General features: G+C 35.5%; 1 protein-coding gene across 2 annotated transcripts; it reads left to right on the top strand.

The window, feature by feature from the left end:
• The first annotated feature begins 537 nt into the window (after positions 1-537).
• LOC18421941 (uncharacterized) lies at positions 538-11,240 on the top strand. Of its 2 annotated transcripts, none has more exons than XM_006826808.4 (7): positions 538-753; positions 3,538-3,823; positions 4,058-4,113; positions 4,426-4,504; positions 4,800-4,938; positions 6,648-6,761; positions 10,702-11,240. In XM_006826808.4, the coding sequence occupies exons 2-7, from the start codon at positions 3,651-3,653 to the stop codon at positions 10,891-10,893; spliced, it is 753 nt and encodes a 250-aa protein (XP_006826871.1). In that variant the 5' UTR covers positions 538-753; positions 3,538-3,650; the 3' UTR covers positions 10,894-11,240. The 2 variants fall into 2 exon arrangements, with proteins under 2 accessions (XP_006826871.1, XP_011621183.1); XM_011622881.3 differs by having other exon boundaries at positions 548-753; positions 4,061-4,113.
• Positions 11,241-11,734: the final 494 nt, after the last annotated feature.

Raw genomic sequence — 11,734 nt, 5'->3', positions numbered from 1 at the left:
ATAGTTATGGCGGGTCGTAAGTCAAAGATAGTTTTGAAGCATCATGACACTTAAAGAATTGCGATGGTTTATTGGTCTATCACCGTTCTAATTTAGCCATTATATCTTTATCATGGGGCATAAGAACTATTAATGACCATCACGGCTTTTTAAGTGCCGTGATGCCTCTTAATGATCATTATGGTTGTTTAAGTTCCATGACACCTCAAAATATTAAAACACCCATGACTATCACGATAATGAGTTTACTTTGATGTTTTTATAGTCTTAAGATTATCGTAAAGGTTATTTTGGGTAAAAAAAAAACGTAAAAATTATAAAACAAAAGCATGAATGAAGTTTTGAAAAGTTTAAGGTTTATTTTTAATAATCTAAAACTTGAAATATATTTGTGATAATTTTTCTTTATTTAAAAAATATAAATTTATTTACTCCACACATTTTAAACATTTCTTTGAAATGTGGGAAAAGAGCGTTTAGGAAAAGCAGTGCAAAAGAGGGAATATGCTAAATATTATTATTGGATGCCAGGTGCACTCACGAATATGCGGGAGATTCGCGTAGAGAGAAAAGAACTCTACAGTTCAAAGATCCAAACCACGTGCACAACCCCTCTTCATACGCAGTTATAAACCCCTCCTTTCCCTTCTCATATTTAACAGCAAACAGACTTACCCGTTCGCCCTCTCTCTCTCTATCCCCATGAATTCTCCAGAGACCGACGCTGTTTCGGGGCGCCGGTGTAGCATTCAGGTCCCCCTTTCTCTCTCAAAAATATCTATATATTGTTTCAATTTTGAAATTTCTTGATGCCTGAGAAGCATTGCCTTTCCTTTTGCTTTCTTTCTGTTCTTTTTGAATCTGGTTCAATGGGTTGAAGCAGTGTTGCAATGGCTTCAATTGTAGCTTATGTTTAGTTAGTTAATATGTATTTTGATTCGTTATTAATCATTTTGGCCATGCATTTGGTTATTCTGGTTTGTTTTCCAAGAGAGAAGCCCTTTTTTTCAATATTTTCTTGAAAATTTGGATTTTTGTTTTTTGGGTAATTGAAAGTTTGGAGTTTTGTTTCTGTATAAATTCATCTTTTGGTTTTAATATTATTCTGTTTTTCTTTTCTGGAGGATTGTAATGAATGGCTTCGATTCAATCTGTGTGGCTCATTACATCTCAGTGTTTGCCTCAATGGAAAAAAATAGTTCTTTAGTCCATCTTTCTCGTAAATGTTCTTTTTCTGATTTGGATTACGATTAAAGAAATGGGTGGCTTGTTAATTGATTGACTCCTTGTATTTCAACTTGTCTTGCTTGAACAACAGATGGATATTCATCTCAGCTTAAGTCTATCCGTTGGGTTTGTTTGGCTATATATGTGATGTTTTCCGTGACTCTGAAACGATTTTGGAGCAGGCATTCTTGCGCAATTTCTATGGTCTTGAACATTATGTCTGGTTTTGTTAATAGATAAGTTGAGAGAGTCAGGTTGGAACTGAAAACTTGTAATTTGAAATTTGGTTTCTTCCACAATGCTCCATGTTTTTAGGGTTCAACCTGTAATTCGAATTTGGGTGACACCAGTCAACCAGGAAGTGATAACTCCAGCTAGTTCACTTGCTGTCTATCCACATAGGGTAAAACAAGGTGTATAACTCTTTCATGACATAATGCTACAATAATTTTAGGTGTCTACATGGTGGAATTGATTGATTACTGGCATAGAACTTTTAAACTAGGTGTATACATGAGGTCAGTGTTGAGTTTTGGATTTTAGACACACGTATATGCATGATATCAATTTTGGACTTGAATAAATTTGACACCCTGGAGTCTTATTGCAAATAATAGGCCTGTATAGGAACAAGGAAAGAGCAATATAGAATTTCCCAGATGTTGGCTGCATGAGAATTGTATCCTATGATTCCTGTCAATGGGTACTAAGAAAAGAACTGTTAGGGGCTAGTGTAAATAAGAAGTTAATTCCCAAATCTTTCAACAATAGGTTCAAAAGGGTTCTAACTTTTTTGTCAACTTAAAATGATTAAAAGTTTGGGCATATTCTACAAGTCTTAGCAAGCAGTAGTGGCTTTGAGTTAAATAAAATAAAATAAAATAAAATAAAATAAATTAAATTGTATGGGCATAAAAATTGAATTTCCTTGGATTACCCAGTTTCTTTCTTTTAAAATATTTGCATCCATTTGTACTCAATGCCGTGCTTGTGCATATATTTTCCAAAATAAGAAACTGTAATGTTAATAGACAAGCACACCAAACTAGTAGCTAAAGGAGTGTTTCATTGAGGAGGGTATTGTAGGGGGTGTATAGATACCCTCATGGAGACATGCAGATATTCATTCTAGGATTGTATACCAACTAAATGGGGGAGAAAAGGAATACTTGGCTAGCTTTTTATTTGGAGAAAACAAGAAGTGAGCCTCTCGGTGAACGTAACTGTTAAGTGAAAGACATAGGCATATAAGCACTCACCTTAATGAAAGGCCTATGCTTCAACTTTAAATGGTTCGCCTTTTCCCTTCTGCTCATTTTCTTTCTCTCTTTTCTTTTTCTTTTTCATTTTTCAGGAGCCTTAGTCAGGACGGGTTCTTGAAGTTTTCAGCTATTACTTTTATGGCTTGCTCCTTTTTTTAGCGCCATATGCATATAGTATTTCTCAGTTGAAAGCATTTGTACGTACTTAGTCAACAGATGGAATCATATGCATGTGTAGTCGTATGTGTTTTCAAAGGTTCAATAATGATTTTTAACTCTTAATGCGAATTATAAAAATATTTCAATAAGATTATTATATTCTATTGTTATAGATATGTGAGTTTCTTAGGTCTATGAATCTTTGCGACATTTGTATTGTGTAAATTGAACATGAAACTAGTTGCCAAAGGAGTTTTCCATCTTAGAGGGTATTGGAGGGGCCGTACACATTACCCCCATGGAGCTATGCAAATGCGGTTTCTAGAATCAGACCAAGGAGCAGTGGTCTAATGTCTTACCTAGAGGAAAGAAGTAGCGAAGTCCTCTGTGGAAGTATCTGTTAAGTGAAAGACAAGGATATATAGGCAAGCACCTTAATGAAGGGGCCTATGCTTCAACTTTGAAGGGTTCATCTTTCCCTTCCACTAATATTTACTCTTCTGTTCATTATTCTGGAGCAATACCAAAGAGGCTTCTCGAAATTTACAACTGTTACTTTTATGACCGGTTCCTTCTTTTAGCTGCATATGCATATATCATCTTTTTCAGTTGAAAGTATTTTTTCTTTTATATTTTTACTATTATTAAATCTTAAGTATTTTTCTTTGGTTCCTTCTCTTATTCTTCTCATGTTCTAACAGATACGCAATGAAAATTATCCTCTTCTGCCTTTGAAATATTTCTGGCTGATATGTACAGAAAATCCTGCCCATATCCACATCTGGGGCTTTCATTGTTGCAATTTCTTGTGGTTGAAGATTATTTTCAGCATATTTTCTTAAATTCTGATAACATTCTGATGCTAATGGTCCCACATTTCCTTTTCCAGGTGATATAACTGTAGATCTGGTTGCAAGCATCTCCGCTCTTTCACTGAGTATTATAAAAGATTTTGCTTGCAACCACTCTATAGGAATTTGTTATAAATAGTTCATCATTTTTATGGGTCCTCAACAAACATCTGAGCAACCTACAGCATTAAAGGGGGTCCATGGAGTTCATCTTTTACCCCGTTTTCCATTTGCGGCCGAAATGATCCCTCAAAGTGGGGATATCTGTTCTTCAACCAGTTTGGATCTTGAGGCTTCTGGTTCAAACCAGAGACTATTAATGCAGTAAGTTTGTTGTCTTCATAAAGAGACCTTTGTCTTTTTCTTTTTATGTATAAGCTGAACCTTGGTTTTTCTCATTAGGAAAATAATGTTTGCTCGAGAATTTGATGTAACTATACCTAGCATGGATGTCTCTTATGCTGACTCATAATGTGCAAAGCCTTGTGTAAAATATTGCATTTATTTACTCTGGTTCTGTTCTCCAGTTATAATTTTCTGACTGCATTTTATTTCCAGAAGAATATGGCAGCAGAGACCATCGTGCCTAAGAGCAATTCATTGCAATCTTCAAGGTATTGGATACCAGAAGTTAGCATAGTCTTCACCAATTATAAATAAGGGAAATTATTGAAGTACACTTTTCAACAATTTAATAGTTTACCCTTTTTCAACCATTCCATTTCATGGTCATGTGTATTTTGATGGTTGTCTTGAAATTAAATCAAAAGGTACGGGTAAAATGTTAAATAGTTGATTTCTTATCCTCTTATGTGTATTTTGACAAATTTCCCTATAAATAATTATAATATATATCAGGTAGTTATTATAATTGTTGAACTAGTTCCTTGGTTGCTATTGTAAATGACATGGTTTTTATCTCCCAGGCGATCAAAGTATGCAGGAAACAATTGCCAATGTTATAACATCCTTACCTTTCATTGCTCTTGGTATCCAGGCTCCACGGTGAGGTTTTTTCCGTAATAACCATTGGTCCTTTTGCCATTATGCATCTATGTTCATGTAAAACCACTCTCAACTGGGTCATCAGCATTTAAATTGTAGAAGGTGATTGACTGAGTGGGGCCCACTAGAACAATGCAGTGGCCCAATGGTGGGCCCCTCTCACTTTGTCACCTACCATCATTTCTATGGATGCTGATGACCCACTGTACTACTTTTACTGCTCATATGATTGTAAATTTATAATTTACTCTTCCTTTCCTGTAGTGGCTGAACCATGTCCTGTATGAGAGTGCAGGAAGAGTTTGAATACCTCCCTCTATGCAAATTCGTTGATTGGAGTTGGTATTGCATCTAGTTTGTATCACACCTCAAGGGGAGAAATAAGGAAATATCTCAGATGGGCCGACTATACAATGATAGCCACAGCAACAGTTGTAAGTAAACTATACAACGTCAAAATTCATTAGATGATCTCCTTCAGTAATTTCATTCTATAATTAATGATATCCTTTAGTAATTTCATCATCTAGATGCCTTTTATGAAGTTGGTATTACATTTTCCTTTTGAATGAGACCTTTGAAAATGATACCATAATGTCTAGTTCGGAAAATATCAGTTCCATCCTACCATTTATGTCAGAACTTCCTCTTTTGGGTTGATAAATTTCAATTAGAAGTAAAGGTGTAACAATTCAAGAAAAAAAAAATGATACTATAATGTATAATTTGGAAAATATCAGTTCCATCCTACCATTTATGTCAGAACTTCCTATTTTGGGTTGATAAATTTCAATTAGAAGTAAAGGTGTAACAATTCAAGATAAAAAGGATATGCTACAGTCAGTTGTTTCTGCTTAAAGATGAACTGCATAAATTTAAAACATGAATTGAGGATGGATTTTTTTTTGGAAGTTATGGGTATTCTCGGGAGCTATAACCTAAAAGATCTGAAGCATTTTGATGGGAAGAAGAATTTTGTCATCTCTAAATAAGTCATTAATTTTTTCTGTTGCTTTAGTTAATGTTGTTCAAACATTTTAGATGAGATGATGCAACGTTTTGTACTATAATTTAAACTACAAATTCATATAATCTCATAAGTTGAAATAATTTATGGGAAATAATGAGCCTATAATACACTAGAATAGAACTTTAGGAGGGTGTTATTCATTTTTCTAAAATTACAAAGGTGGGTGTCATCTTTAATATCGAGGAAGCAATATTTAATTGTTGTTGTATTTCACCAAGAAGATACTGCTCTGTGCTTGGGTCCTATATGTTAAAGGAACTAGATACTTATTTCTTTCCTAGTGTCATTTGGATTTTAACTGAAAACTTTGTATGTATACTATCATCTCCCTTTAGAGTAATATCCGGCTAAAACAAATGTCCCATTCCAATGTACCTTTGAGTCATGGATTTCACTAGTACTCAAGTGAGTCAATGCAAATGTCAACCATCACGCAAATGTAGGGAGGCTTCTATCATGGTGCTAGAATTTTTTCTATCACTTCTTGGAAGTAAGAGGGCCATGGGAGAGATGCATATCGCATCATTGATTGGTTTTGAAGTTGATTATCATTTAAGGGTTCTATTTCTTTAGTTTATTGTGGGTATTGCCTCCATTTCTTCTCTAAATTTGGAAAATAGGGACCATATTTTGTTTGTTGTGGGTATTACCTTCATCTTCTCTAAAGTTTGGAAGATAGGGACCATATTTTGTTTGGATTATCTATGATGTGTTTGTGAGCTTTTGAAAGACTCTACTAGTTACCTTTTTCATCCTAATACTTGCTCCAAATTCCAAAAATAATTCGAGACATGATTTTGGAGGAAAAGACTTAGATGTGTTCGAAGTTCATAGTGGTCATACGCCATATTCGTGCTTGAAATTGGAAACCTATTAGATATAATCATTTACTGAATTGTTGATAAGTTTATTGCCTCACTACTATAAATAATTTGTCTGGGAACTCAATTAGCTTGTACATGTCTTCTTTAACTTTGTTAATGTTGAAACTATGTTTTGCAGTAGTTGCATATGCCAATTACTCTCGTTTCTAAACGCTACTCCTAATAGTTTATTTTAGTGATGAATAATGTCTTTGACCTTGATGTCTTTTGAACTGAACCGTTTCTGCAGTGTCTCTCTAGAGCGTTGAGGAATGAGAATCCAAAGTTGCTAATGGCTGCCTCTGCTTTCCTTCTACCATTTCAACCCCTAATGGTTTCAGCTGTCCACACTGGCATGATGGAGGTAAATGTTTTGAACCACCTATTGTTTTATGATATGACGCAATGGATGCCCACTTGTCTTCTCTTTACACCATCATTTACTGTTGCTATTCTTCTCTCTGCTTATCACCCATTTTCAAACTTGCATATTTGATTTGTTACTGTGCTTGTTTGCTCACATGTGAGTATATAAGTAGGAACCTAGAAGCTCAGAATGCTTTGGATCTCTATATTTCTGAATCTTTTGAACATTTGTCAAAGAGAATATTTCCATTATTGAATAGGTCTGTGATTTCTGTACATGTTATGATCGTAAAAGACAAATGATACCCTTGGGGCATGTATAAAATACATTCGGCAATGGATGGAGGTGTTTTTGCTGTATGCCCCGTTAGGACTAAGGGCCACAATTTTTGTCCTTGGGAAAGATAGTGTGTTGCTCAAAAAAATTAGCAGGGATGTCCAGAGATTCATCAAGATATAGCTTAGAGGTTTAACATTCTTTGATTAATAGATTGAATGTGTTTAGCTCAATGGTAGCTGACAAGAAACTCGGACTAAAAGCACGCATCAGAAAGTAGGGTAACATATCAATGACGTCCATTGAGCAAATAAATTGGGAGAGAATGCCCTAGTGGTTGGCTTGTTTTGGTGATGTAGAAGAGTAATTTTGAGATTCACTTAGTGAGGGGCCCAAATTTCATTTGATAAATTTTTTTAGGATAGCGCTTTTGAGGATTAGAGAGAGTGGGATAAGGGTGGACAAATGTATTTACTGAATAAGGTTGTGACTGATAACGTACAGATCTCTATGGATATAAAATGCCTTTGGGTGCATGTAAACAACATTAAGACATAATTTGTCAAGAAGTGTGACTTCCATGAGAGTTTTAGTGAAATATGGTTGTCACTGGATAGGGCGTGATCGGAATAATAGAATAATATGTAAGATGGTGAAAGGAAATTTAAGAGATAGGTGTACTTAAATACATCATGGAACAAAATGACTAACCTATCCATATCTTTTTTTCTTTTTTTGAGGAGTACAATTAGAAAATGGGCTCAACTACCTTAAACTAAGTATATCTGCATTAACTGTTAAATTACTTACCCAATTGTCCCATGGTTATTTTTTTACTGAACTGCTAGGAGCAGTTCTTATTAATGAATTTTTAGCTTGAAGTAATTGTTAGAGGTATTCATTTTACTGTAACTGTTTTAAGTGTAGTAAACTTTTGTTTTGTCATGATCTGTAGCAAAAAGTTCTCTTTCCTTTAACCCATATGGTGAAAACCTTTAGATTAGTTTAGTAATCATCTTTCCTTTCGTCAAAGTTTCGGTAGCTTTCCTAGAGATTGTTGACCATCTTAGAATTCTGACAATAATGTGTCAAAAATCGCATGTCCAACTTGGGAATCATCCGAGTTGGACCAGATTGGGAATCATCTGAGGATCACCCCATCTTCATGCTTAACAGGACGAGAAACCTCGGAATCATCTGAGTTGGACCAAAATTATTATTATTATTTTGGTTAAATATTACTTGGTCTGGCTTAGCTGGGGAAATGAGACTTGGCCCTGCTGATTCAGAGCCCGATTGTGATTGTTGAAACACTGGCTTAAAATAGTCATATGTGCATGTGATAATTATAAAAGAGGGACCTGTACTTGAATTTGTAGCCCATTCAATTCACCTGTGGTGATTGGGCTCACTAAGGCAATTATCAGGCATGTACGACTGAGCTTTTCTCCAATTAGTTGCTGCGTATAGGAGGATCCCTATCTGGACATTGCGTTATAGAGCCACATAAACCAATTGCATTGTTTAAGTAGTAACTAGCTAATGATATAAATGCCTGCAAGATACAATCATGGCATGTTCCTGTGCTAATGTTAAGAATTAGCAACTTAAGAGTGACAAGGGCTCTCTATTAGTTCTGTCAATCTATAATAAGGTAAACAGAAGTTGCATCGATCTTTTATTTACGGATATGACTTGTGTTAATAGAAAATAGCGGAAGCATCCCATGAGTCACCCAGAAAACTAAATAGATACATGGAGTGGACTGTTTTTCATTGGATTTATGTTCATATATTTTCACTCAACATGGAAAATATACTATTTTTCTGGAATGGATTGCACACTATACATGGAGTGTACTGTTTTTCATTGGACATGAATCTCCACTGTCTGTCACAATGATGAGTCTCCACTTGCGTGGACGATGGTGGAGCATTGGTTCATCTCCTCTTGTCACTGAGAACCAATGTTTAAAAAATCCGTACACGATTCGGGAATTGCCCGAGTCAAACCAGATTTGGAGGGTGGCACTTCTAGGCCAATAAACCCCAGAATTGCATGTCTCCAGGTTTTCATTTTTTATAAATGTTTTTGCTAATTATGGCCTGGTATGATTCTGACTTGCCTGAGTTGGACTGAGGGAATAGGGTTCGAAGCCCTGCCGAGTTACAGCCTGATTCCAATTCTAAAATGGTGAGAACAAATGTGAGATGACATGTAGTATACATACAATATACTACTTGAAGCATGAAAGACTCTCAATATTAGAAATTGGGACCAATGTTCTAAAAAGGGAGGTCCTCCTGTCGCCTAGGCACCCAAGACACCTCTAGCCGCATGCCTAGACCTGGGCGCCCCATTCTGGGCAGCTGTACCTGGGCAGGTGGGCACCCAGTGCCCAGGGATGTGGGCCTTTTTTCAATTTTTAAATATGCCCAAAAGGGCAAATGGGGCAATTTCGACCCCCGAAAAGGTTTAAATAGGTTATGCGGGTTATTTTCAAGCCCAAAGTTAAAAGAACGCTTCCATAAGCCCTCAATCTCTTAGCTATACCTATTTCTGAGAATCAAAAGTATTTTTTGTGGTTTGAAGAAGCTTCTAAAATTACTTTTTTCTCATTGGAATTATTTTCTCATATGGAGAGTTGGAGACAATTACTAATGGGAAAAGTTTATATAGAGCCGAGGCTCTAAACAATCAACTTTGATCCTACCTCAAAAGGTTTACTAGAAGAGGTTGTTTTGATGCCCACATATCTTCAAATTGATCATCTCCACATCAAGATGTATGGACATGAGAAAAAAATGGATTTCAAGTTTTGGAAAAAGTGTATTTTGTAATGCATTTTTAGACCATCTATTTTCAAGATTTTCAAATTTTCATAGATATGTTGATCTACCCTATTTTTGAAGCTTTGAACTTTATAAATAAATATAAAAATGTATTTTAAGGCTATCACAGTTTTCCAGTGGTAAAACCACATTTCTCGACACTATTTGAAGGTAGGCTCTAATTTGATTGTTTAGAGCCTAGGCTCTATACAAACCGCACCCATTACTAATAGATAACCAATTAGACATTTAATTTTTTGTACATTGTGTATGGTTTGAATTTTGAATTTTTGAACAAGTTTATTCTCATCTCGCCGTATGTCATATGTTTATATATAAAAAAGTATGTTACAATATTTTCAAATGCAATAAACTACAAAATTGACGCAAATATATGCATATATATGTGCGTTTGGACAACACATATATGTATATATTTAAAGAATTTGTACTACAGGGCGCCTGAAGTTTTGGGCACTAGGCCAGCCGCCTCAGGGCCGCCTAGCTTTTTTTGAAACCTTGATTGGGACATATTAAGTGTACTATAAGCGAGTGGTACTCTAGAGGGGCATCTACCATCCATTCCCAATGGTGGAGGATAAGGATTAATCATACCTGGATTAATGTTCTGGATCATTAAATATTTCCCCTTTAGGTTATACTATAATGCATCGTTGACATGTGGTGGATGCCCTAGAGAGTCTCCTCTACCACACTCCATTGGATCATGGTATAATTCCCCTTTAGGTTATATGCTTCCATAACTTGTGTACCGTAAGTTGGTAAGATCAATCCCTTAACTTTTATTTATGTTTCTTTGAGGGGAACAGCTAGCATTCGCAAAGAGAGCATTGACAAAGCCAGAATTGAGGGTGGCTCACAACTTGCACACAATGTCCTCATTGTTGGGTGGTGCTTTGTTTATTGCTGATGACATCTTCCCAGAAACTCCTTACATCCATGCGGCCTGGCACCTTGCTGCGGCAGTTGGGGTTGGTACGTGTAACAAGCTTCTCGAATGACTCGATTGGACCAAACCTCATGTTGAAGGTGAGCTCGTTCTATAAAAGCCCACATTCCTTATGTTGGATTGTTTATAATTGTGGAACTGGAAAGTCATTGTTTCACTGGATGGATAGACCGCCAAAACCTTGTACAAATAGTTCTTTATTTTTCTATTTTTCATTCTAGTTTCTTCTTATTCTTCCATATTCTTTTATCCTTAGTGGTAAATTTGTGAAGGCCCTGACAATTAAACGATTGTAGTAATTTGCCTATGAAAAAAAACATTTCTTTTGAGATGTCCATTACCGATGAATATAAGAGCGGACGAAGGTAACTTTGTCCTTTTCCCTATCTTTTTATCAAACTGGCTTCAAGTTCTTGAGATCAAACATCGAATATGTAAAGAAAAACATTTTCACGTGGTCGTTGTCTCCATCATCTGTTATGCTTTTACATATCTCTCTCTCTTCTCTCTCTCTCTCTCAATAATCTCCCTGAATGATGCACTAGAAAATTCTTGAAATAGGCCTAATGTTTGCTTATGGTATTAAATACAGTTCTTTAAATTCTCATTTGTTTTTGTTTTCATTTTCTGAAATTTATATATTATTATTGTACTAAATTTCCTCAAACTAATATCTTATACGTAATTAGATACTAGCAGGCAGCATTGTCGAGCATGCTGAAGTTAATATACACTAATAATATCTAATTTATCTCCATTTTGACATTTAAACATTTTACATGTTGCATATAGATTTTATGAAAGGTAGGTCTGAATCGTTGCTTTCCCATATTTTCTTTTGTTGTCTTCGCTTTATATTATTTTTTCTGAGTCATACTCCAAGTGCATATTGT

Source organism: Amborella trichopoda, chromosome 4 (genome assembly GCF_054954075.1).
Source record: "Amborella trichopoda isolate Santa Cruz 75 chromosome 4, AtrichopodaSantaCruz75HAP2 v2.0, whole genome shotgun sequence".
NCBI classification, from domain to species: domain Eukaryota; kingdom Viridiplantae; phylum Streptophyta; class Magnoliopsida; order Amborellales; family Amborellaceae; genus Amborella; species Amborella trichopoda.
The sequence above is the reverse complement of the archived record's forward strand: the minus strand, read 5'-3'. Positions and strand labels throughout refer to the sequence as shown.